The 27,045-nt window shown below is 45.4% G+C and overlaps 1 protein-coding gene across 1 annotated transcript in view; it reads right to left on the reverse strand.

Annotated features, from left to right (window-relative positions):
• Window positions 1-27,045, reverse strand: part of HYDIN (HYDIN axonemal central pair apparatus protein) — a 2,950,008-nt gene that overhangs the window by 865,190 nt on the left and 2,057,773 nt on the right. Inside the window, exons 58-62 of the mRNA XM_086945295.1 lie at window positions 24,668-24,788; window positions 22,943-23,147; window positions 9,236-9,471; window positions 7,384-7,535; window positions 3,736-3,925 (exon numbers count right to left, since the gene is read on the reverse strand). Of these exons, the coding sequence (XP_086801421.1) occupies window positions 3,736-3,925; window positions 7,384-7,535; window positions 9,236-9,471; window positions 22,943-23,147; window positions 24,668-24,788 (904 nt within the window). The remainder of the gene's footprint in view (window positions 1-3,735; window positions 3,926-7,383; window positions 7,536-9,235; window positions 9,472-22,942; window positions 23,148-24,667; window positions 24,789-27,045) is intronic.

Consider the following 27,045-nt stretch of genomic DNA (forward strand, 5'->3'; position numbering starts at 1 on the left):
CACCTCTATCGCGCCTTTTCTCAGTAACACCAGGATTTCCTCCTGCAGGAGAAGCAGGTGGTCTTCCGAGCAAAAACCTTGACAAGGAGGATAATCCGGAGGGAATTCCCGAAAAGGAAGAGCATACCCATTCTCCACGAGATTGAGAACGCAAAGATCCGATGTGACCAATTCCCAATCTTGCAGAAAATAGGAAGCCGACCCCCCACAGAACCTGCATGATCTGGAATGGTGGATCTAGGGCTGCTTTGCTGATGTTGGAGGGGAGTGGGAAGAGGAAGAAGAGGAGGAGGAGGAGGAAGCTTGATGACCTCGAGGACGAGCCCTTTGTCTGGCCCTATAAGATTTGTACAGCGGATTTTGCTACTGTTGCTGCTGCTGTTGCGACTGCTTGTAGGCTCGAAAGGAGGACCTTCCGAATCCACTATACCTTTTGCCTACAGTTCCCCTGGATTGCAAACCCAAGGATCTGGCCATAGCTCTGCTGTCCTTGAATCTCTCCAAAGCAGCATCAGCCTTTTTCCCAAACCATCAAAGGGTAGATCCATTAAGGCAGCCTGGACATCTGTTGAGAATTCGGAGGACTTCATCCAAGCCGCCCTTCTGGTGGCAACTGAAGATCCCATTACTCTCGCCACCGAGTCAGCAGTGTCTAACCCACTCTGAATGACCTGCCGAGCAACAGCCTGAGTGTCAACCAGCACCTCATTAAAGTTTTTTCTATCTTTCTCCGGAATCTTAGGAGCCAGCTGTTTGACAGAATCCATCAAAGCATTGATATAACGCCCCAAGAGACATGTAGCATTTGTTGACTTGAGAGCCATACTCGCCGATGAAAAGACTTTCTTTGCAGCTTGGTCCGGATTTTTTGATTCCTTGTCCCCAGGCACCTGAGTAAAAGCACCTGCAGATTTTTGGAAGCAGGCAGCCTGCACAACCAAGCTCTCTGGCAAAGGATGCGAAGATAAAACGTCGGGGTCACCAAGAGCCACCCTGTATGCCACAACTTTTTTTCCACCTGACAGGTGTTATTATGTGATTGGGAGGATGGTTGGCAAGTCACTGTTTGCTGTCAGAGTTGCCTATTCCAGAGCCACTTTTACCTCTACTTCCATAGGCTTTGGAAGTATGCCCCTCGTGGAATGGCTAATGTTGCTGGTACCCATTCTTTGAAGTGAGATAGAGGCTTTGACGTTCCCTGTGTTAGTTGCTTGTGAAAGGCAGCCTTTGGAATTTCAAACATGAGGGCACTCATTGCTTTAGCTATACCTATTTCAGGTCAAATTTTATTAGGCACTGTCTACTTGTGGGTCAAAAAGATGGCCTCCATCAAATGTTGTCGATCACTGGGTTTGAAATCAGACACTCTAAGCCATGTGTGGTAGCGGTGTAGAATGGAAGTGTTTACTTCTAGGGAGGCAGTGTTAGTGGCACCCAGTAAGCAGTGGATATTGGCACTGGAAATTATCTTTCCTTCTGAAGCAGGTCTTGTCTCTTTTTCCTTTACACCTCTGGCAGATGTTTCACCAACTGCTCCATTTCTTTCCAGTCCTATCAGTCACAACATGATAGCAGTCTGACGGAGTTAGCAGCTCTGCAACAGGATAGTTGCCCCCACATCAACATGTTTGCCTGTAGAACTTATCTTCTTATTCTTTCTTCAGTTGCTTGTGCACGGGCTGTTTTCCTGGCAGTATGCAAGGCCGGAGAATCTGTCTGTACCTGACCCCTATTGTGTCATCTGGGGCAGGTTTATATTACTTCACCACCCTAGGATTGATGAAACTGGGTCAATAAAGCATCAATTTCTGCATTTGGTCATGCATTTAGGCAGTGTTAAGTAATGTACAGACTTCTTTGTTTTTGAGAGTGACTCCATAAGAAACTGGTTCTTCTCCTTCACTGTATACAGCTTAATTTAAGGATTATTAGCCACTCTCAGAATAACAGTGTGGTATGTTGTGATTTCTTCGGTGGGAAGTTTGGCAGCAGGGTGGGGGGGGAGGTCCGAACAGTAAAGGGCTCTAAATCTGAACCATCTTCAGGTCCCTATTGTAGCCTTCCCAGGGGTCATCCTCATCCCCATGTGACAGAGGCTCTAAACACGAGTCCTGCATGTCACAAGGACTGTCTTCATTTGAGTTAGTGTTGAAAGAGTGAAGAGATTGCTCAGGAGACTGAGGAGGTGGTGATGGTGTGTGTGTATGTTTGTGTTGATGGTGGTTGGTGGAGAATAGGAGGCGGGAACGGTGGCAGTGGACTAGTCCCCATGTCCACATTTTTGGGATTCAGTAATATAGTAATTCCTCTGAAATTTTTCTGCTCAAAGTTGAGCTTTCTCTTCCACCCTAAAGCTGGATGGGGAGTGCGTCGGTCCTCCTGTGGGGATGGTCATGCAAGAATCTTCACCGTGGAGGCTGCATATATATCTTGCGCTGCCTGACATCAGGCACCCGAAAGGAGTTTAATGGTACTGTGAGAATGTCTGAACTTTTATCTCAAGATCTTTTTTGGTGCCTGTTTTGGGGTTGGTTTTGGAGTCGGCTCTGGGCCCAATTTCAACTTTGAAGGGAGATTATTGGAGGCTTGGAGTCGAGCCAGCATTAACAGATGCCAATAATTGGTACCCTTCATCAAAGGCTTGCCAGGGGCAAAAGGGGTCCCCCAAAGGTCAAAACATCTTGGGCCAGAAGATGAACCTGAAGTTCTGTGCATTTTGTGTGCAGCAGAGGACTTGTTCCTGTTCAACCTCTGATGCATCAGAGGACAGGACCTCACAGTTTTGATTCTTTTAGTGGGTGGGATACCTGAGGAGGCTTCTATCATTATTTTTGGCTCTCTCAGCACTTACTGAGGATGGAGAATACACACCTTTTGCTCCTGCTTCTCTGGAGTCAAAATAGGACCATTCATGCAGGAAAAATAACAGGGTTATTTTAAATTCAAAGTTATGTTAGGAAACCCTTAAAATATATGATGCTCTGAATGAAGAGATCAATGCATTCCACATATAGGGCATCAAAATAAATCTTTTGCTTTCCTTTTTGACTCTGAAAATTACTTCTAATAGAACAGGGCTAAATTCTTGGAACAACTGATTCTCAGAAAGTTAGGTATCATCAAAATGCAGCTCATTAGATGCTGTAGATAGTAAACCTTGCGAAAATGTGAGTTTACCCTCGATTTTAATAGTATGTTTCTGAAAAATGAATAGAGCTCACCTGAGAGCTCCCTTGTTCCGTGAACAGTGAAAGAATATGATGCCGCCTCAGGGAGAGGGGGTAGAAACAGCCCAGAATTATGTGGCTGGACTGTAGTATAAATTGCAGTTTTAGAGATATTTCTAAAACTGCTAGATATTTTTGTATCACAGACTCCCAGCCCGAATAGGGTGGCTATTTAGAACTCAAGAATCTATTAACGAACCATAGCTGGATAAGAGAAAATAATTCTGTGCTTACTACAGGGCAAGCATTCCTGTGATGTATGAGCTTTGGTGTGGATATTTTGGACAGGTTGGTCTACCTATAGCAATATCCTATGTTAGCTGATAGTTGGGCGCATCCCAGGAGAAATACTAATATAGTGTATGTATGACTGATCTGTCACTAAATGTTTTGCACCAATTATACTGGCATGTATGGTTTGATAATAACATCTCAACCACCTTTAAAAGGAAAAGACACCATAGCTCATATTTAAAGATGTGCTGTTTCTCAATCTGTGCAGAATTACCTGGGCAGGGATGATTCCCTCATTCATCAGGACAAGAGGGAGCTTCTGGGAACTGCTTAGCAGAAGTCTGTTGAAGAGCAGCAAAGGGTTCCCCTGCTTGTTTCGCAGAATAGGACGCATCACACTGACACGAGGAAGGTTCCCTTCCCCCGAAATTTCAAATGTTAAGTTCCGTGTCTTCGACAGCAAACTGTTGGACATAAAATAATGTGTGTCACCTCATCTACAATTAGTACATCATCAACATGCCACTACTTTGTCACAATTTACTTTAAATGTCCTTTACCACCATAGACACCCTCACATTGTTGACACATTTACATCAACAGCACCTTAAAACTTTTTTCCCAAAATCTATACCTTTTCCGCAACCTTAAGCATAATCTAAATGCCTAATGGCTACTTGTGCCCCAACCCCATCTGCCAAACCTATAAAAAGAAATAAGTTACTAACCTGTAACTGCAGTTATCCAGTATTGGTTTCTTTCATAGAGTCAAATGCCTGAATCATTCCCCGTTGCCGAAGTGGGAGTCCCACGGTACATATAACAAAGTAGTAAATAGTAAATTCCATAGGCAATAATGGAGGTAACCATGCATTCAATAGCCTATCAGCCTCCTTTTACAAAAAGCACCAAATCCCATCCTTTCTTGCGCTTCACTGATGAAGTGGTCATTCTTAGAACGAACACTAAATTCATCCCTAAGGTTCCCTCTCAGTTCCATTTGAATGAACCTGTCATCCTGAGACCTTTCTTCCCTAACCGTTCGATGCCTGCTGAAAGAACGCTCCACACTCTAGACAAAAAGAGATGTCTTAAATTCTACTTGCAAAGGACTAAACCTTTACGCAAGTCAGATCAGTTATTCGTAGCTTATGGACAAAGCCGCCAGGGCGTTGCAGTTTCTAAGGCAACTATTGCCAGATGGATAGCGAGCCCAATTCAATTTTGTCACAACAAGGCTGGCAAACCATTATCAATTACTGTAAAAGTGCACTCCACCAGGGCAGTCATCTATGCATTATAACATTGTTTAATATTCAAGCCATTACTTTTAATATTAGTATTGCATTGAGGATTATTTTAGCACTACCCACCGTCCACTTACGTGCTTGCTAGAAGGATGTATATATAGATTTATATACATATATATTTATATATGTATATATATATAAGGAACTGCTTACTATTCTGATTCGGGCATGTGAATTTATGAACGATACCACAATACAGGATAAGAAATAAGTTACTTACCTGTAACTGCAGTTATCCAGTATTGGTATCTTTCATAGATTCACATGCAACCCACCCTTCTCCCCGGAGAGTCTCCTTTGCATTACAGTACTAACTACACTTGTGCTGGAAAATCTGAGGGATTCAGCCTCTCTTGGGAAGGTTCTAGAGGGTGCTGGCTGCTGATTGGTTGTGCTTTGAGTTTGGTCCTTTTTGTAAAAGGAGGCTGAGAGGCTATTGAATGCATGGTTAACTCCATGATAGCCTATGGAATTTACTATTTACTGATTTGTTATATGTACCGTGGGACTCCCACTTCGACAACAGGGAATTTTTCAGGCATGTGAATCTATGAATGATACCCCAATACTGGATAAATACAACTGTAAATAGAACTTGTACATTAGGGCTGACCAGAAAAAACTACGAAACAGAACAAGATGAAAGCAAAAAGACGTTTCTCCCACACTTTAAAAGTTTGTAAGGGCAGTGTGTACAAACACACAGAAGTTTCTCTTGAGATCAAACAATTTGCAATCTTCTATGATAGTCCCTTCATCAAGTGCAGATTAGAAGCCCCTTTTGGAGGTGGGTGGGGAGGGCCTGTTTAAAAAGTATTTCCAAATGCAGGAACCAGGGTACTAATCCGAATGTCCCACATTTTCATACATTGAATGCAATTACATTAAACAAGCACTAGCAAAGGCAATATTTCTTGCCTTTGGAGATTCTGAACAGGATAGTAATAAAAAGAACATAAAAAATGTCCAATGATGTGGCTGCAGCATCTGTGTTATTGTGTAGGCATGTGCATGTGTGATGATGTGGGTATGCTTGGGCATCATTCTGCATGTGTGCCTAAAAATGACACAGGTGCAATTCTTTTATTATGGACAGTTCTGAGACGGATAAGTAAAAAATAAAAACACTGAGGGCTGGCAGTAACTTGCTGCCTGGTACTCCCCCAAAAATAAATAAATTAATAAATAAAAATGTACAAACAAATATTCCGCAGGAATGGGGGGATAATGGAGGAGCAGGTGGAGGGAAAAAGGAGCACACAAGGGAGAGCAACATGTAGGTGGGGAGAAGCACACAAGAAAGCACAGAGCAGGGGAGGGAGCGAGCTTGGCGGGGTAAGAAGTACATGAGAGAGAGAGAGCTTTAAACACAAAGGAGACAGGATTAAGGCGAGCGGATGGGTGTTTGGTGGTACGCACACAAGGAAGAGAGCATCCAATGTCATGGAGTGCTTAAGCAAAAAGAAAAAAGTAGTTTCCTAAAAATAAGCAACAGAATAATAGAATTCAGCCAAACAGAGAAATGCTAAAGAGGCTTTGCTCCTAGGAAAGAACAACCATAAGATAGACACACAGACAAGGAAAGCCACTGAATAAGAAGCAAGAAAATAAGACTGACAAAAAAGGCCAAACAATGAAAAGCAATGGGTGAACTGTAAGCCCCTGATAAGCCCACAATAGATCATTTGCAACCAGACAGCATGGGCTGTCTGGGAGGCTCAACATAAAACATAATGAACAATGTTGGTTATAAAGTAATTGAATTTTACAGGATGAGGTTTTATTTTATTCATTCAATTTATTGAGAAATGTTATCTAACGTGCTATTTACAAAAGTCATACCAATGAAAAAAACAAGGATATGTCAAGAATATTGTGAAACAAGTGCAGCAGCATACTCCAAGAACAAATCCGCTAGAAGACACCATTCGTGAGGAAATGCAAGACTAATGAAATGATTCCTAAGATTTCTTTAAGCACAAAAGAGGTGGAGACAGGTGAATATTCCGTTATTTAGGACCTACAAGAGACATGGATAAAAAAAAGATGATGCTTTATAGCGATGAGGTCTATTCAGAAGACCTTGACATACAGAATGAAGAATAAGTGCTGGCTGATGCAAACTGAGCAATGCAGTAAGATCTGGAGCAGTTAGGAAGAGGATACTTTTGCCAAAAATACGCAAGTAACAAATTTGACACGGTGTTGAGGTCAGTATTGGCCTACAATAATATTACACCCAACATCGCCTACCACTAGTTCATCAAGGTTATATTATTACTACTTTTACCACCATGTTGCACATCTAACCCAATTAACTAATGTATTTATCTGTTATAATTAACTACACAACCTTGTGCTTAGGGATTAGCTTGACTCAATGGATACAATATCATGCAATATCCATGCAAAACAGAAAGGATATACCAACAAATACACTGAAGTGGAAGAGCCCATAGAGTAAGACCAATACAAAAAGAACAGCAATAGAGAATGAAAATTTGACCGCATAAGGAGCCTAGTAACAATGAAGGGAAGAATGGACATGCTTGATCCTCAACACAGAACACAAATGCTCTTAAAAGGAATTATGGAGCTTGTCTGTCTCTTACCCGCCCAGTCCTTCCAAGGCTGCCTCAAACACACACTGGTAGGTCTGCATGGTCTGTGGAGAGAATGTCACTGTGGCAAAGATGTGACTATGATTGTTGATGGAGACACGTGTGGGTTCAACTTCAAAGATCTCATTGATACGGGAAGTGCTCTGCAACAGACAATAAGGGCATTAACATGATCATTGAAACTTAGATGCAAAATGGAAATTAGCCCATTCCATCCACATTCATGGCACCTCAACGCATAAAGAGTGATGTTCAGTGACACTGGCTCAAAATATTTTTGCAACTTTTTCCACTGGGTCTGCTTTCATTAAAACTACCACACATTGTTTTAAACAAAAGAGACACTTCGGACACTACACAAACATTTTATGTACTTAATTGAAAGGATATAAGTCTCATGTACAAAGGGTATTAGCGTTAGCTAACCCTCTGATTCGGTAAATAAGAGGGTTTGTAACCGCTATACCGCTTTTTAAATGTACTAAACCCATTTAATGATTCTGAAAAAAGCTTCTGAATCAATAAATGGGTTTAGGAAACCCTAGGGAATCGCTATCTAGAATGGGCATGCTGAGGGCGTCCCTTCCAAACAGTGGCAGCTCCTCGACTAAGGTGGAGGAGCACCACCCCACTGCTTTAAAGCAGTGCAAAGGAAAATATAAAATGATAATAACGAAACGTTATTATCATTTTACATTTAGTACTGAAGTTGCACTGCAGCCAGTTTATATTAGGGTAGGGTCGGGCTCCTAAGACGCCGAGGGAGGAGGAGGGGTGGCTGCATCTTAGGTGCACATGGCGGTTTGGCCAGCCGTCTCAGGCCAGCCAAACCGTCATGCGCACTTTGCATGTCCTCCACAGGATGTACTACACTGCCTGGGTGGAGAACATGCCCTTACTGAGCTTGTTGGAGCACCGAACCACAGTGTTCAGACCAATCACAATGCTGCTGTAAGGCAGCGTTGTGTTTGATCAGGGGTGCCAGGGTGCTTCCTGATTCCTGCATCAAAGGAGAGGCGGTGGCTGGCAACGGTGACCAAAAGTAGGTTTTCTTTTCTTTTTTCTTTCTTATTTTACTTATCCCCATCACCTTCCCCCGCCACCGTTCTCTACCAGCCACCACTGCTTCCAAATACAGACTCTTTATAGTATGTTTTAATATTTTGAAACCAAAATCTGGTTACAAAATGTTAACGTTTTACCAACAACTCAAATAAGGAGTTAATCCATTTGCAAACCAGAAGAGGTCCCCAAGGTCCAGCTGTACTTTGTGAAAGTTGACAAAAACTTGTCAACTACTGTCTACTCCTATAAAAAGTTGATATACCTTAATTTTTGTTTTTTTAAACGAATCACATTTTCCTTTAAAGAAAAACAAGGCTACTTTTTTTTTAATATTGATTTCTTTAAAAGCAATCACAGACATGGCATGCAGACCACAGCAGGCCACCATCCCTGTGACTGAGGCCAATTGTAGTTGCTTGCAATTTGCAACATGCCTCATGAATATTGATGATGTATGCCAAATTGCAACCCACTATGATTCTGTATAGTTTAACCAACATATTAGTACGTAGGTCGGTTCGCAACCAACCAATACATTCGGTAGAAGCCGGTTTGCAAATGGTCTCCACCTTTACTGACCCATAAATAGGAAATCGCAAATTGTGAATTGTTATTAGCAGCAAATTACAATGTATTATTTGGTTTGGAAGCTTTGAACATGAGGCCAAGAGTTACTATAATGAATACATTCTGACCAAAGTACCATCAGTTCAGCACAACATTCCATCTTCCCCTTCCAAATAGTGCTTCCTTCAACCTTACACGAGACCCTTCTTACCTTTGCAGAGACTGGCTTGACTGATAAGACTACATCACAATGTACTTTGCCCACATTAATAATTTTGAAGCGTGCAGTCGCCTGCCGTCCCACCAGGACATTGTTGAAAATAAACCGGTTCTCGTCCTCCACATACACACCACCAACCTCTGAGGTCTGTACACAATGAAACAGGTGCATATTGTGACAAATCCGATGCTCCTCAAAAATGGAAGCAATTTCATTGATCACAAATGCTAGAAAGGAGAGAGAAGAGAAATATACAATTACAATAGAAATCATCAGCGAAAGACGGAGGCAGGAATGTTTAAAGCACAATTGAAGCACACTTGTCTTTTCAAGGCACTGCAAACTAATATAACTGATGAATGTACGCTTGAGTTTACCAGATCCCTTTGAGAACAAATTGGTGCAGTGAAGGAGGATACCTATGTAAATACAGGGTGTAGTAGTGAGGGTTCACCAGCTTAGCACAGACAAACATTAGTGGCAAGGATTGTAGGAGTATAATAGGCAGACTGGCTTATAGAACAGATTAGCGTCTTGATTTTGCTTTTTAGGGGTGGAGTGGAGTGACGAACAAGTTACTTGCCTTCGGTAACGCTTTTTCTGGTGGATACAGTATCTGCCTGTGTATTCTTCACCTTATGTTTTTCCCTAACTCTCTACGCCGACAAGGACATCACGATGCTACGGCTCCGCTCGCGACTCCACATGACATCACCGGAGCCATAAGAGAGGCTCGTCGACGTGATGACATCAGTTCCACCCATTTTTTCTGTACCTCGGAGGCGAACGAGTGGACCGACAATAGATTCAAAGTATTTACAGTACACAATATTCAAACAAATACACATAGTGTAAAATCAAACAGAAAGCCCTAAAAGCATTTCCTATAAACCACACAAATGCAAAATAAAAAAACAAAAGCAAAACAAACATGTTAAACAATGCCACTTTTAAGGTATACAAGGGTGGACAACGGGGAGGAGGGTGGGTCAGTGAGGAATCCACAGGTAGATACTGTATCCACCAGAAAAAGCGTTACCGAAGATAAGTAACTTTTTCTTCTGATGGATACATCTGCCTGTGAATTCCTCACCTTATGAATAGATACCCACAGCAGTCCCACACCCGCAGGAGGGTGTCCACCCTTCTATACCAAAAAGTCCTGTAGGACAGAGCGGGCAAAATGGCCCTCCATCCTCATTTCGTAGTCCAAGCAATAATGCTTTGCGAAAGTGTGGAGGGAGGCCCAAGTCGCTGCCTTACAAATGTCCAATACAGGTACAACTCTGGCCAAAGCAGAAGATGATGACTTGGCTCTGGTAGAATGAGCTTTAATATCTTCAGGAGGCTCCTTACCAGCCAGGGCGTAGCAGCTCTTGAAGCACAAGATGATCAATCTGGATAGAGTGCGCTTGTGCACAGCCTTGCCCTTTATGCGTCCAACGTAGCCCACAAAGAGCTGGTCATCCAATCGCAAGTCCTTTGTCCTGTCCAAATAAAAGCTCACTGCTCTTTTAATATCCAAGCGGAGAAGTCTCGCCTCCTCCTTGGAAGGGTGAGGGGGAGGATAGAACACAGGAAGAGTTATAGATTACCCTAGATGGAAGGGAGTAACCACCTTAGGCAGAAAAGCAGCCCTGGTCCTAAGGACCATCCTTTCAGCATGTATGTTCAAAAATTGAGGATTGGAACTAAGAGCCTGAAGCTCTCTCACCCTCCTTGCTGAGATAATAGCCACAAGTAAGACTGTTCTAAAAGACAAGAGTCTCAAAGGACAACTATGCAAGGGTTCAAACGGGGAACCCATCAAGAAAGTTAAAACAAGATTCAAATCCCATTGAGGCATAACAAAAGGAGTAGGCGGAAACCTATTAGTAAGGCCCTTAATGAATCTCAAAACAATGGGAGATTTAAATAAAGACGGCTGATCCGGCAAACACAGACACGCTGATAAAGCCGACAAACAACCCTTAACAGTGGCCACAGCACAACCCTGCTGAGCCAAGAAAAGAGAAAACTGACAAGTGGGCCTTTAAAGGATCAATGGATCTCTCTCCATACCATTTAACAAACTTAGACCACCTACAAGAGTAAATAGACTTAGTGGAGTGTCGCCTGGACGATAAAATAACATCCACCACATCGGGCAGGGGAGAGAAAGAACTCAGGTTGCCCCGTTCAATCTCCAGGCATGAAGGTGCAGGCTCTGGAGGTGGGGGTGTAGAACCAGCCCCTGCGACTGCGAGAGTAGGTCTGCCCTGAGAGGGAGAAGGAGCGGAGGGTGCGATGAGAGGTGAAGAAGATCTGTGTACCATACCCTTCTTGGCCAATTCGGGGCGATCAATATAACTTGGGCCCAGTCTTGGCGAATCTTCCTCAGGACTCGAGGAATCAAGGGTATGGGAGGAACGGCATAAAGGAGTTGCGAGCTCCAATTAATTTGAAACGCGTCCCCCCAACGCTCCCTGCATCGGAAACTGGAGACAGAAGAACAACGGCAGTGAGCGTTCTCGTGAGTGGCAAATAGGCCCAACCGAGGAGACCCCCACACCTGAAAGATGTGATGGACCCCCTTCCGGATGAAGCCGCCACTCGTGATCGGCTGAGTAATGCAGACTGAGACTGTCCGCATGAACATTCTGCACGCCGGCAAGATGATATGCAAATACACAAATCTGATGATTCTGAACCCAGGACCAGAGTCGCAGAGCCTCTCGACAGAGACGGTACGACCCTACACCTCCCTGTTTGTTGATGTAACACATCGTGGTAGTGTTGTCCGTCACGACCTGAACCGACTGACCACGAAGGGAAGGAAGGAAAGCCTTTAGTGCCAAACCTATCGCCCACAATTCAAGAAAGTTGATATGAAGCAACCTTTCCTCTGGAGACCAAAGACCTTTGATCTCCAGATCCCCCAGATGAGCTCCCCACCATAGAGTGGAGGCATTCGTGATCACCGTGGCCACAGGTGGTCAGCTCCACTGCAGCTTCTCTGGAGACTCTGACTGACTCCCTGTGATCTCCATTGTGTTGATAACACTCCCAGCGGAGGCACCACTGGAGCGCCCTCATGTGTCAGCACGCATGGGAAGCGGACAGACTGAGCAGGTGAAGCACCTTCAGGACCGGAACAACTGCTCCATTGTGAAATAAAGGATTAATCTCCTAATGTCGAGAATTCTTTGTGGAGGAGGAAAAGCTTGACACACAGTAGTATCCAGTACCACCCCTATGAACAAGTTGTGCTGAGAGGGCACCAGGTGAGATTTGGGAACATTTATTGAAAAACCCAAGTTGAACAACAGTTGAGTTGTTATGCGCAGATGATGAAGCACCATCTCCGGCGACTCCGCTTTGAGCTGCCAGTCGTCCAGATAAGGGAACACTGGAATCCCGACCTTCTGAGATGAGCCGCCACTACTGCCATCACCTTTGTGAAGACCCGAGGTGCAGTGGTAAGACCAAACGGTAGGACCGCAAACTGGTAGTGCTGTGACCCTACCGTAAAACCGAGATACTTCCTGTGCGACTTCAGGATGGGGATATGAAAATACGCATATTGTAAATCGATCAACACCATCCAGTCCTCTTGTTGCAGCACCAGAAGAACCTGAGCAAGGGTCAGCATCTTGAATTTCTTCTGTTTGAGGTAAAAATTTAAGACCCTGAGGTCCAGGATCGGACATAACCTGCCATCCTTCTTGGGATCAGGAAATACAGGGAGTAGCATCCCAGTCCCCTTTTCTGATCCGGGACCATCTCTATTGCACCCTTTTGTAACATAGCAAGGACCTTCTTCTGTAGAAGAAGTAAATGGTCCTCTGAACAAAAACCTTGGCAAGGACAGTAAGGAGGAGGAAATTCCAGAAAGGGAAGGGCGTACTCATTCTCTACAAGGTTTAAAACCCAAAGGTCTAGGGTGACCGATTTTCAACCCTGTAGAAAATGAGACAACCGACCCCCTACAGGGCCCATATGATCCAGGATGGGGGATCTAGGGCTGCTTTCCTGTGCTACCAAGGGGAACGGGGGAGGTAGAAGAGGAGGAGGAGAGATTGCCGGCCGACCCACGCTGGCGACCTCTGGCTCTTCCTCTATAGGACTTATAGAGTGAATTTTGCTGCTGCTGCTGAGGTTGTCGCAAGCTGCGAAAGGAAGATATTCCAAAAACACAATATTTCTTATAACCAAACCCCCTTGACTGGGTATGCAATCCTAAGGATTTTGCTGTGGCTTTACTATCCTTAAACCTTTGAAGCGCAGAATAAGCCTTCTCACCAAAAGTTTTTAACCCATCAAAGGGCAACTGAAGAAGGGTAGTCTGAACATCTGGGGAAAATCCAGAGGATCGTAGCCAAGCCTGTCTTCTGGTAATTATGGAGGAATTCATAACTCTGGGCACCGAATCAGCAGTATCCAGGCCAAATTGAATAACCTGTCTAGCAGCCGCCTGAATATGCGACAAAACCTCCATAAAAATTCCCTGCTCTTCATCAGACAACTTGGGCACCAATTGCTTTGCTGAATCCATCAATGCATGTATATCACGGCCCAACAAACAAGTAGCATTGGTTGATTTCAGTGCCATGCTAGCTGATGAAAATACTTTTTTAGCCAACTGCTCCAACTTTTTAGAGTCCCTGTCCGCAGGAGCCTGAGGAAATGCACCTGAAGACTGTTTAGAACAGGATGCCTGCACCACCAAACTTTCTGGAGACAGATGAGAAGAAAGAAATTCAGGATCTCCCGGAGCAGTTCTTTATCTTCTTGCCACAGATTCAGAAACAGCAGGAGAGGAGAGAGGTTTGTGCCACACTTTCATGATAGGCTCAGTTAAAGCCTCATTAAAGGGCAACAAGGGCTCTACTATTGAACTTCAGTGAGAAAATTTGGTCTATACTCAGCAGTAGGTAACTGTAAGACCACAAGCTCTGCAGCCTTTCTGATGACAGTATGATAAGGAGCTACCTCTTGATGCGGTGAAGCCCTTGACGATGAAAGTTCCCACTCAGGGGAAGTGTCCAGTCCACTTGCCTCCTGAATTCCTTCAAATTCATCCACAGACTCCTCTATCTCACCCTCTTCAACTTCCTCACCTTGATATTGTTTCTCCTCCAACAATCTCTGCACCTCTCTCATAGTGCAAAACCTCAGTTGCGGTATTGGCGTGCCACACCTGGCGCCAAGAGCTCCAGAGCCGGCGTCAAAGGAGGATCCGAAGGTGGATTCGGCGCCGTATGAGGCAGAGAGGAAGGGCCACTAGATGGCGCCGGAGACTCCATATGCAGAGTCGAAAATCTCAGAACTGGAAACTGCCAGGACAGTGCCGTCGGCATGAAAGGCACGAAGGGTGCCTGGGCAAAGTGCTGAAGCAAGCCCAAATTGAAGGCCAGCGGACCCACGGGACCCGAAGGTGCTCCGGAGGGCAAGGCTGCCTTAGCAAATACTCCATACATTGCATTTAAAAAATGCGTTGGATTCAAAACTATCAATCAATCAATCAGGAAATTTGTAGAGTGCACTACTCACCTGTAAGGGTCTCAAGGCGCTGGAGGGGGGAGGGGTGATGCTACTGCTCAATTAGCCAGGTCTTGAGTAGTCTCCTGACGGTAAGTAGGCCTTGGGTCTGCCTTAGGAGGATGGGGAGGGTGTTCCAGGCCAGACCTAGAGTTGGAAACTGAGGATATGGAGTCGAGCCAGCATCAAAACCAGGAGCATCCAACGTCAGAACAGCCGGATCCACTGACGGAGCCACAGATTCAACCTCATTAACAGGAGAAAAACTGGCAAGCCCCCCTAATCTGGTGAACCCCTGGACGCCGGAGACTGAGCCGGAGTGTCTTTTGGAGCTGGAGATCTCTCTGGAGATATCTGAGGCGATGGAGAAGGCGAAGGAGACAAGTCTTTGATCTTTTACGTCCTCTTCCTTCCTTCTTTGCCATTGCCATAAAAAGCTTGGCCTCCCGTTCTTTAAGAGCCTTCAGGTTCATCTTTCTACAACTGGGACAGTCTTCCACATCGTGATCCGACGACAAACACCATAAACAATCTTCATGGGGGTCACTGATAGACCTGTGACCCCCACACTCCCTACAGGACTTAAACCCAGACTTCCTTGCAGATGCCATAGCAACAGCAACAGTTAAAGATGAAGAAATAACAAAGTAACTCAACAAAATATGGAAAGTCCAGAAAACCGTTACGAGGCTCTCTTATGGCTCTGGTGACGTCATGTGGAGTCGCGAGCGGAGCCATAGCATTGTGACGTCCTCGTCGGCGTGGAGTACTAGGGAAAAATTCTGCTGCATGCTGGTGCAGGGTATATTCATAAGGTGAGGAATCCACAGACAGATGTATCCATCAGAATGTATTTGTTACATTTGGAATAGCTTTGCCGAAATTTGAAGACTCAAAACACAAAACAAGAAAGCTGGCTCCGTACTACCATGCACTCCTATTACTCATGAAGTAACAAACAGACTACTCCTTTTCCTGTTCGAATGGAATTTTTATTAAACCGCTCCTTTTTGTTAAATGGTCTTTAAATTGTTCAGAACAATTTTTTCTAAAAAACTGAAATAGAAACACATATTCCTCAAATTGACACATAAGACTTCACATATGTATAACAATTCACAATGGCCTACAATCAAAGACACAATTGGACGTACATACAATTAAAGATTATTTACAATGAATTGCAAAATCGGCAAAATCATCAAATAAATACATACATTAATCAAATACAAAACACTTTTAGAGTTTGCATCATACACAAAAAAAACAATAGTAATCATGAAAATATCCAATTTTATGGATCAAACATATTATTTCAACAGGAATATTTCAAGAGTGTCAGGATAATGTATTAATCCTTATCCAATTCCTCCAACACTCAACACATTCAGATTTAACTAAATGCCTCTCTAACTGCCTCTCGAAATGCCAACGCATTTCAAGACCCAGGCTGATGGTACTGGGCCTCTCATCGGGGCTTCATGCGAATGGTCAGGATATTCTAAAAAAACAGAATAAATAAATGATGCAACAACAGCATCAATCCAGCCTCTCTTTCTCTCTCATGCGTGTCGCTGACTTGTTATGTACCTGATTTCTGAAGTTGGAGTAGCCGCTCCAATTCGTTGATTCCAAGAGTTTTAACTATATGCCAGTAAACTCGTTTCATGGTTACTTAGGAGCAACACGTCTAGCTGTGCCCATGTGAAATTCTGCAAGACAAATCCAACAACACCCTAGGAATGATTATATCTACTCTATTCCCAACTTCCAACCAATGCGGTGGACACCGGTAAAAAAATATATTGAGTTTGTTTAGAGATATGTTACACAGAAAGCTACATTGAGCAATTTAGAAACCAATTGCCAAGCGGACTTACTTTAACCGAGTCTTTCCAATTCCAGACTCTGAATGGTACAGACTTTTCTTGTGCTCGACTACGAGCATGCTCACCTTCGCGGGAAATATTTTTAAAATGCAGGTGTAAACATCTTAAGCGTATGGTCATACACTATTTAGTGTTCTTAAACTTGTATAAAAGCAAATGGGTAAAGGCACAGCGCAAACTTACTTGTGACTGCTCAACAAAGTTCTAGAATATTAAACTCGTGCAGCATGCTGGTTAACTCTCAACACGGCATATCGAATTAGAGCACTTCCTGTTTGTTGAGCTATTATTCATGGGTAATAGGTTTTCACCCAATAAGAACGTGCTACGGATTCTCATCTTCAACGGGACAGTGAATTGCATTGTGGGACATGTAGTGTCCACGCTAAACTCTAGATAATTCAGTCATGCCATTTAACCCAGAGGAAGCACTGTTAAATTTTAAAATAAGATAAGCTTCCTTTTTCAATAGAGCAGCGTCAACGTCAAAATGACGCTTGGATTTGTCTAAGCTGGATAATACAGTCCATTTGAAATCCTTTTCACAATGAGAATTGTCAATAAAGTGTTGCACTATAGGCGCAGTTATCCCCCTCTTTTTAATCCTTGAGCGGTGCTGTGTGATCCTTTGGTTTATCTGTTGATTTGTTTTGCCGATATAAAGTAAGGCACACAGACAAAAAAATTGCATATACAATGTTTTTTGATTTACAATTCATAAACTCTGAGTGGCGCCATTTGATGCCATTATGGGAGAATTCAACACCTTCAACTGTGGAATCACAAGCCACACACGTGCCACATTTATGATGGCCCTCAGCAGGTTTTAATTGCCATTGAGATCTTAAGTTCTGTTTGTTTTGAGCAGGGAAAATGTCTGCTCCTACTAGTTGTTGCCCAATGCTCTTATTTTTTCTCATGGCAAACAGAGGTTTTGTAAAACCACATTCCAATTTTTCAAGTAAGTGCCAGTTTTTTGATTTGATTTGCCTGAATCTATTCGTGTCTGGACCAAACGGGGTTGCACAAATCATGCGTTCCAATGGTGGTTTCTCCTTCTTTTGTAATAGATCTTCCCGGGGCGTGTACCACGCTCTCTTTATTGAATGTTTCAGGAGTTTTTTCAGATATCCACGAAGGATCATCTGTTCTTTAAAAATAGCTGCGTGATGCTCATAATCCAATTTTGATGAGCAGTTGCAACGTATTTGAAACAGTTGACCATACGGGACGATGCTCTGTTGAAAAAGGAAGCTTATCTTATTTTTAAATTTAAAAGTGCTTCTTCTAGGTTAAGTGGCATAACTGAATTATCTAGAGTTTAGCGTGGACACTATATGTCCCACAATGCAATTCACTGTCCCTTTGAAGATGAGGATTCGTAGAAAGTTCTTATTGGGTGAAAACCTATTACCCATGAATAATAGCTCCACAAACAGGAAGTGCTCTAATTCGATATAACGTGTTGAGAGTTAACCAGCATGCTGCACGAGTCTAATATTCTACAACTTTGTTGAGCAGTCACAAGTAAGTTTGCGCTGTGCCTTTCCCATTTTGCTTTTATACAAGCTTATGAACACTAAATAGTGCATGACCATACGCTTAATGCGGAGCCATAAGAATGACGTGGGCCCGGTCACGCCTGATCTTCTTCAGCACTCTGGGCAGAAGTGGTATAGGCGGAAAGGCATACAAAAGACTGCAACTCCACTTGCGACGAAAAGCGTCTCTGAGCGAGCGCCGCCTTGGAAATTCCAATGCACAGAACTGATGACATTGCGAGTTCTCTTCGGTGGTGAATAGATCTAACCAAGGATCTCCCCACTGCTGAAAGAGGCCTTGCACCACGTCCGAGTTCAGACGCCATTCGTGATCCATCATGCACCGGCGGCTGAGTTCTTCCGCCCTGGCATTCAGGGAACCTGCCAGGTGTTGAACCACCAGGGTGACGCCCTGGTGTACTAGCCACTGCCAGAGGCACAGAGGCTCCTGGCAAAGGGTCCATGACCCCACCTCGGCCTGTTTGTTGCAGTACCACATGGCGGTGGTGTTGTCCGTGAACACCTGCACTACACTTCCCCTGACAGAGGGAAGGAATGCCTTCAGTGCAAGTCAGATCGCCTACAGCTCCAGAAGGTTGATATGGAGCCGGGACTCCGCCGGAGACCAGAGGTCTCTGATCTCTCCCATTTGGCTCCCCCAGCCCAGGAGGGATGCATCCGTCCCTACTACGTGCTTCGGTTGGATTAGGGAGAGTGATCTGCCGCTGACCCAATCGCGGTCTGTGAGCCACCACTGCAACAGTCTCACAGTGCCCTCCGATATCAGGACATGGTTGGATAGGTTGCCCTGATGCTGGGCCCACTGAAACTTCAGGTCCCACTGCAGTGCCTGCATCCACCATCTGGCGTGATGCACCAGAATGATGCAGGAGGCCATCAGACCCAGAAGCCGCAGCGTCAACCTGACCGAGACTCGGGACAAAGGCTGAAAGATCAGAATCAGAGTCTGAATATCCCGAGGAGGAATATCTCGTGAGGATAAACCTGAAACTGAGCCGAATCCAGAACCGCTCCGATGAAGAGGAGATTCTGAGAGGGGCACAGGTGTGACTTCGACACATTGATGGAGAACCCCAGCAGGTGCAGGAGGTCGGCCGTAGTCTGGAGGTGGCTGACAACTGTCTGGGGCGAGCCCACCTTCAACAACCAGTCGTCGAGATAGGGGAAGACTGACACCCCTGATCTGCGCAGATGAGCCACGACCACCGCCATCACTTTCGTGAACACCCAAGGGGCGCTGGTAAGGCCGAAGGGGAGCACGGTAAACTGAAAGTGCTCGTGGCCTACCGTGAACCGCAGGTAACGCCGGTGGGCCGGCAGGACGGCGATGTGAAAATATGCATCCTTCAAGTCCAACGCTACCATCCAGTCTCCTTGGTCTAGGGCAGCTAAGACCTGAGTCAAAGTCAGCATCTTGAACTTCTCCTTCCGGAGGAAGCCGTTGATGTTCTGCAGGTCCAAGATAGGGCGTAGGCCCCCTTTGCCTTTCTTGGGAACCAGAAAGTAGTGGGAGTAACAACCACACCCTTTTTCTGGCACAGGAACGCTCTCAATGGTCCCCTTAGCCAAGAGGGCCGTAACTTCCGCTTGCAGAAGTTGCAAGTGATCCCCCAACACGCGGTGGTACTGTGGTGGCATGGCTGGAGGGGTCGCCTCAAAGGGGAGGGAGTAGCCCCTTCAGGCGATTTGCAGCACCCACCTGTCCGATGTGATGGTGGGCCAGTGGAGGAGGTGATGGCGAACCCTGACCCCCACTGGTGTCAAATGGGCCTGAAAGCTCGGACTAGGAAGGCTTTGAGGCGGATGCTGCGGGGTGGATGTGGACTGACCTCGCCGCTGTCCCCTGGCACTGCCACAGCGGTTATCACGTCCGCCGCCGCGCTGGATGTTAGTCTGCGGCCCGAGGCTGGCAGGACGTGAAGGGGCACCCCTTCCTTGGCCACGAAAGGAGCGAAAGGCAGAAGTCTGCTGGCGCTGGCCCGACAGGCCCAAGGACTTGGCCGTAGCCCTGCAGTCCTTGAAACGCTCAAGCGCACTGTCTGCCTTGTCGCCAAAGAGGCGACGGGCATCAAACGGAATGTCCATGAGTGAGTTCTGGACATCAGCCGCAAAGTTGGCGGACCTCAGCCAGGCGTGGCGGAGAACCGCCACCGTTGTGGAAATCGCCCTGCCCAGCAAGTCTGTGGTATCCAGCCCACATCGAATAGAGTATTGTGCTGCATCTCGCCCTTCCGCAAGGGCTTGAGTGAGTTTTACCCGGGCCTCCTCCGGGCAATTTGGCAGCACGTCCGCGACCGTGTCCCACAGAGAGTGGGTATAACGGCCCAAAAGGCAAGCAGTGTTGACTGACCGCAACCCCAAACTAAGTGAGGAGAACAGCTTCTTACCAAACTGCTCATACCTTTTGGATTCCCGATCAGGTGGAACAGACAGGAATAAGGTCTGGGAATTAGAGGCCTGGATAACCAGGCTCTCAGGGGTGGTGTGGGTGAACAGGAAGCTAGGGTCGCCCGAGGCCGGGCGGTGGCGACTGGCCATGTTCCGATCTACAGGGGGCCTGTAGTGGGCCTGGACCAGGTGCCCAACAGAACGTCATAAGGGCCTCATTAAATGGCAGTAGAGGCTCCGAAGAGCTTGCCTGCTGTTTAAGGATCTCGGTGAGGAGGTTAGTCCACACGGCCGCGATGGGAAGCTCAAGAGCCAAGGCCTTGGCTGCCCTCGTCAACACCACGCTGTAAGCAGCCCCCTCCTCCGTAGCCACAGTAGGAGGGGAGACAAATCCAGTGTCGGGCGAAGTGTCCAGACCACTGGCCTCCCCTAGCTCAACTGCCCAGTCCTGATATGACTGGCACTCCCGTGCCAGAGGGTCCTCAGACCCCTCCCAATCCTCCTCGCCTCCCATCTCCTGATAGTCAGTTTCAAAGGATGGGAAACGGATCATAGAAGAACTGGTCTTCCCTCGGCGTTGAATGTGGAGTCGAGCAACACCAGTCCGATGCCGGATCTGGACCGAGGGAGGGACCGGGGACGACGTCGAGGGTGACACCTTGGGGGTCGGCGCCGGTGGAGGGGTCGTAAGGTCGACCAGCGGTGACCCGGACCTGGATCCAGTGGGGCCCTGCGGCGTCAGGACCGAAGTCGTCCACGGCGCCGGGGCCGGGGCCGAAGCACCTGACGGCGCCGGGGCCGAAGTCCCTGGCCCGCTTGGGCTCCCAGTCGGGGCCGCAGGGCCTGAATGCGCTACAGCGGGACCCGACGTAGGAGAGAGCGACCTCATGACCATGAGGAAGGCATCGATCTCCTCCAGTGTTGCGTTCAGCCCAGGGACCGGCGGGTATGGAGCTGGCCGCGGTGCCTGCGGCTCTGGCGAAGCCGCGTGGGCAGTGTCGCCCGAACCCCCGGCCGCATTGCGCGAGCGTTGGGGGGAGTCGGAAGAGTGATGTTGTCTCTTCGACTTCTTGTGGCTCTTACCTGAGGACTTGGAGCCCGACGAATGGTGTTGACTCGCTGAGCTGTGGTGACTGTGGCCCCGCGACCGGTCCTTCGATCTCCTCCTCGACCGGGACCGTGCGGCGCTGGGCTGACTGCCGGAGCTCGAGGTGCTTACGGGACCGCTCGTCTTCGACGTCAAGGCCCGGCAGTCGGGGCACGACTTGTCGTCGTGGTCGGCCCCTAGGCAATACAGGCACCGATGGTGGGGGTCGGTAACCGACATCAGGTGGTTACAATCAGCACATGGTTTGAACCCAGGCATCACTACCGGCACTGAAAGTCTACCGACTCGAAAAAGGATCCAAAAAGTTAGTAAAAAAGTGACTAAGAAGTACTGCTTTTTCCGGATCTGCGCTTGCTGACGTCAGCGCGCAAGAGCAGCGTCTAAGTACTCCTACGACGTCATCCCGGCGCCAACGACGCCGATGACTGACGCGGAGTCGCAGACGACGCCTACCGACGCGCAGGGGTACTGCTGCTCAAAACTTTCTGGATCCAGTCTGACGCCTGAGGATATTCTAAGGTAAGGAATCTAACACTAACCTGTTTCTTTCAGATACTAGATGTTTAAAAAAACAGGGGATGAATTACCGTCTTTATTTCAGATTTCAATATAAAATTAATCACAAAAACGTCAAACATCTGAAAATTAACTTGGGGGAGAGGATGTGGAGTTAGGGCCAGAGCTGCCGACTTCTGAACAGGGGACTCATGCCTGAGTCTCGTGTTGGCTCAACATCATGTGATTCTGGGCAAATCACTTATCTCCCATGCCTTTAGATAGAAAGAAAACATAATAATAATTTGACCCTGTGTAATGCAACTGATGCTCATGTAAAGCTCTCCCAGTACCTTCAAGTCGATTTCACACTATGTAAAACTACAAAAATAAATTAATGAAAATTAATAATAATTGTACAGATTGTAAGAGATTTGGATCATTTGTACAGAAAAGAAGGAATAGATAGTAATCTCACAGAAAAAGTGAATGATAGTGAGGATTTAGATAATAGAGAACAACGTACAGAAATCAGTTTAGTAAAAAGGGGGTCTAAGAGAGAGCATTTAGAAAAATAAAAGATAAATGACGGCGCAAACCAAACAAACAGTGATATCAGAACGTGGCTAGATTAGATTAACTTTCCTGGTTCAGCTGGAATTGTGATAGTAACTGCAAGATGGTCTACATGTGCTCTTGGCTTCTTAATAGTTTAAGTAAATTAAATGAGATGTACCTGGTATGCAAACGTCTGCTAAAAGTTTATATGGAATGCCATTAGGATAATCATTGGGGTCTCGATCTGATATATCGATAGCAAGTAATTCTTCGCTCTTGCCAGGTTGGTCTGGTACACATTCAACGGTAATGTTTTGAGAACCACCAGGCAAAATGGATCCGAATCCAGGAAAAACAGTAAATATTCCAAGTGAAAAACGTGCCTGAAATAGGAAAAGAAAATCAAGTCTAATCTAAAACACATGAAGTCAACTCTGAGCTCATAAAACGCTTCTAAAGCGGTTAAGGTTTAATAAAACATACTGAACTACAGTCTACAGTGCCTTATATTCAAGGTAATGACAAAAACACACACAAAAGATACAATTTAACTTTCCATAGATACAATCACTGTACAATTTTTTTTAATTCAACACAAGCAAACACAATAAGATGATGGGCAGAGCGCTGAAACGTTTCAGACACTCACTCCCAGTTACCGATGTGGGTTAAATCAATCATCGTTATTTAGCTCACTTCACCACCCCAGTTCAGACTCAGCCATATGCAAATCAGCCTTGACCCTGTTCCTCATGGGAACAGTCCAGCCCGAACTGCCAAGCCAGGTCTTTCCTCAACAGGAAACAAGCATCCTGGGACCGGTTTCGGGGTTTTACCCCTCATCAGCCAGGCCAGCTTGAATCCAGTGGTAAAGTGAGCAAGGGATCCACGTCTGGGCATACCCTGCTAACTTAGGGGTATAGTGACTAGGGGTGAGTGCCTGAAAAGTTTCAGTGCTCCGTCCCTCATCTCCTTGTAATTAATTTGTTGCCCTAAGTTGGCAGGGTATGCCAAGACGTGGGTCCCGTGCTCACTGCACCACTGGATTCAAGCTAAACTAATTGATATGGGGTGTTACTCCAAAACTGGTCCAAGGATGCTTGTTTCCGGTCCAGGGACGACCAGGCTTGAAGTTCGGACTGGACTGTTACCATGAGGAGCAGGGTCAAGACTGATATGCCTATGGCTGGGTCTGAAATGGGGTGGCAAAGTGAGCAAAAGAATGAAGATGGATTTAAGAAAGAGCTAATAGTGACTGGGGGTGAGTGTCTGAAAAGTTTCAGCGCTCCGTCCATCATCTCATTGAATTTGAAAAATTCAACACAACACTCACATGGAATGGGACCCGACCAACCTTTCAAAGAAGCCATAATTAATGTAGCTTTCTTCTTCATAATATCCGTGGGGTTCTCGAAAAGACCAAGATCACTTGATTTAGTGTTGTGATGAGGAGCCTTTACCTGTCACGCTCTGACAATCATGGCAAGGCTTTAATGATTTCGGGGAAAGGCATCCTCAAAAAAAGTAAACTTTGAACAAAAAAAATGAACAAACTGGTAAACTGGTGAGAAAATTCACCAAATACTCCGGATGCCGCAGCTGTGAAGGTGCAGAAAAAAAGAAACTGACGTCACCAGAGCTTGTGTATTACATATATCCATCCCTTCAATCTCCATTGTGCAACACACTATGGCTAGAAAGACATCTGTTTCCAGTCTCTTGTCGGGTGAAGTGGGTCAATTAAGAATCGGCAGGAGTTAGTATCGATTTTCAATTTTTTGGAAACTTACTGAAGGCAGGTGTGCGATAATCTGCAAGCCTTGTTGTTTAATACCAGATTTTGTCAATGTGCCCTTACCTTATTATTGTGCTGCTGTATTCTAGTATAATTTTAAGCACTCACCTGGCCAGTCACAGACATCTCTCTTAGTGACGACTCAATGCGCTTCATTTTACCCAAAGGAATAGATTTGGTAGAGCTAGAGCCTTCACGGGAACGTGAGCGCTTGACAAGCTGGACTTGTCTGAAAGGTAATGACAGAAGGACATACTTCACTGCAAGGCCATTTAAATATCCATTTGCATTTTAGGTCACATTTAATAGTATAGGAAAGTCTGGCCACAACTGGAAACAACCATTGGCAAAGCCAATAGGCATAGCTTGCATTTTGAGTCCGAACTAAAATATTTTTTAAAAACTTGCAGCAAAAAACAACAACATTGCTTTCAGTATTCAATACATCTATGGGAGAAATAATTCGATGTGCAATGACTCAGGGTACTTTCGAGATGTAAAATAGTTCCTCATGCACTGGAATGCAAGGGTAGAGGAGGAATGATGCACCAAACAGTCAATAGCATGAGGTTAGAGAGCAATCAGGGATGGAGTTTGTGAAAGGGGGGCGGGGAGCAAGGGGGGACAAACCCTGAATAATGTCTTAGTCAAATCATGGCTTGGCAGTGAAATTCTGCAGCTACAGTGAGATCAAGTTTTTTATTGTTGAATCGAACTGTGCCAAAAATGGATGGGTGAGCTACGAAGGAGTGGTAGGCAGGACCAAGGGCATGTACGTGATTGGGTCGCTGTCTGTCACTCACTCCACATCTGTGTGCCACCTGTTAGGCTTTAAGTGGGTCGCGTACTGCCAGGTCTCAGACCAGTGCGTATCCACATTGGGGTGTAAGTTCATGTCATTAACTTTACAAGCTGGCTGTGGGTTGTAACCATGACTGTGAATGTCAGTGGATGTCCAAGTCTTCTGTAAAGGCTTGTGGGGAGGGTTGCCACCTTTCTCAGCAAAAAATACTGTCCATTTCTATGTGTTTAAGGCTTTGAAGGACCAGGATACGGTACAGTTGGAGTAAAATTCTCTATAATATTTTTTTAAGATAGCAATTGGCCTCATATTTGAATTAAACATTTTTAGGAATGATCTAGACAAATATAAAATACTTTTGGCGTATGCATCTTGTAGTTGCTTCTTTATGTTTTTATTTCTAAGATGAAAATATTAAATTGTGATGATATTTGTGATTTGATTTTTGATCCAACTCTGCATGAAAAAACTGGGCAGACCAATCTCCTTTTTAAAGTAGCTTCATGTACCTGTGCCAGAGCATTTCATGTAAAGGTAGACATCACAGTGTAATGCAAGTTAGATAGCTAAGGGCCAGATGTAGGTAAATTCAATTTTGCGAGTCCTTAATAGCGATTTTTACCGAATCGCTATTAAGGACTCGCAAAATTGAATGTAGGTAGTAATCACATAAATATTTGCGTTTCCTTAATATTCCTTGATTGCAAATCGCAAATTGAGATTCGCAATCAAGGAATACCATCCTATTCATTCGTATGGGCCAAAAGGCCCATAGGAATTAATAGGATTTGCGCCCACAATATGCGAGTAACCAAGAGGCACTCCCAAATAGCGGGTGCAATTTCAAGGGTGCAAGGGTTCCAAAAGGACACCCTGTTGCACCCCTGAAATGTGCATCTGTGCACATGTGGCGCACATACATGCCCTAAGGGCATGAATGTGTGCCACATGACACTTTGAAAAAAGCAAAACAGTGCTTTTTAAAGATAATCGCTAATTACCACCAACGTGAAGTTGATGGTAATTAGCGATTCCTCAAGGCTAAAGTGCACTTTCTTTTGTGCTACTTACATTGCATTTAAGGAATCGCAATTTGCGATTCCTTAAATGCAATCGCAAAATAGGGATTCGAAATGTTTGCAATTCCTTATTTTGCGAGTATGTTTAATCTTACCTACATTGCTCAAAGCCAAATTGCGATTGAAAAGGCAGAAATTCTGCGAATTTAGGCGTTTGCAGTCGCTATTTGGCTTCCTACATCTGGCCCTCAGTGAGTTAGTGGTCATCCTTTTTCTGTTAACGGCCCCTTACCATCTGGTGCTCAGGGGCTGGTGGTGAGGATGTTGATTTGGACTCTGTGTCCCCCCATCCTCTTCCTGCCTATGCCTATTTCCATCTTCCTTATTTCTTGTTGTCTCCTTTCAAGTCATGCTGTTATGATTGATGCATCACAGTGTCCTGTCCACTCACTTCGATGCCAAAAGTCCTGGGGCCATCATAGACATAAAACAGCTACAAGACATCTATCTAGCTCACAGTTTACAAGCTCAGTAGCATATCCAGTTCAAGCCAGACGTATGCATTACCCTACAACATCAGTACACATTTGACAACCCCTAACATCATCATGCATACTAAACAATTCCAAGTCATACAGTTGGTTAAGCGTTGCTACCTCAAGAGC

This window comes from Lissotriton vulgaris, chromosome 12, assembly GCF_964263255.1.
Source record: "Lissotriton vulgaris chromosome 12, aLisVul1.2, whole genome shotgun sequence".
NCBI lineage: Eukaryota > Metazoa > Chordata > Amphibia > Caudata > Salamandridae > Lissotriton > Lissotriton vulgaris.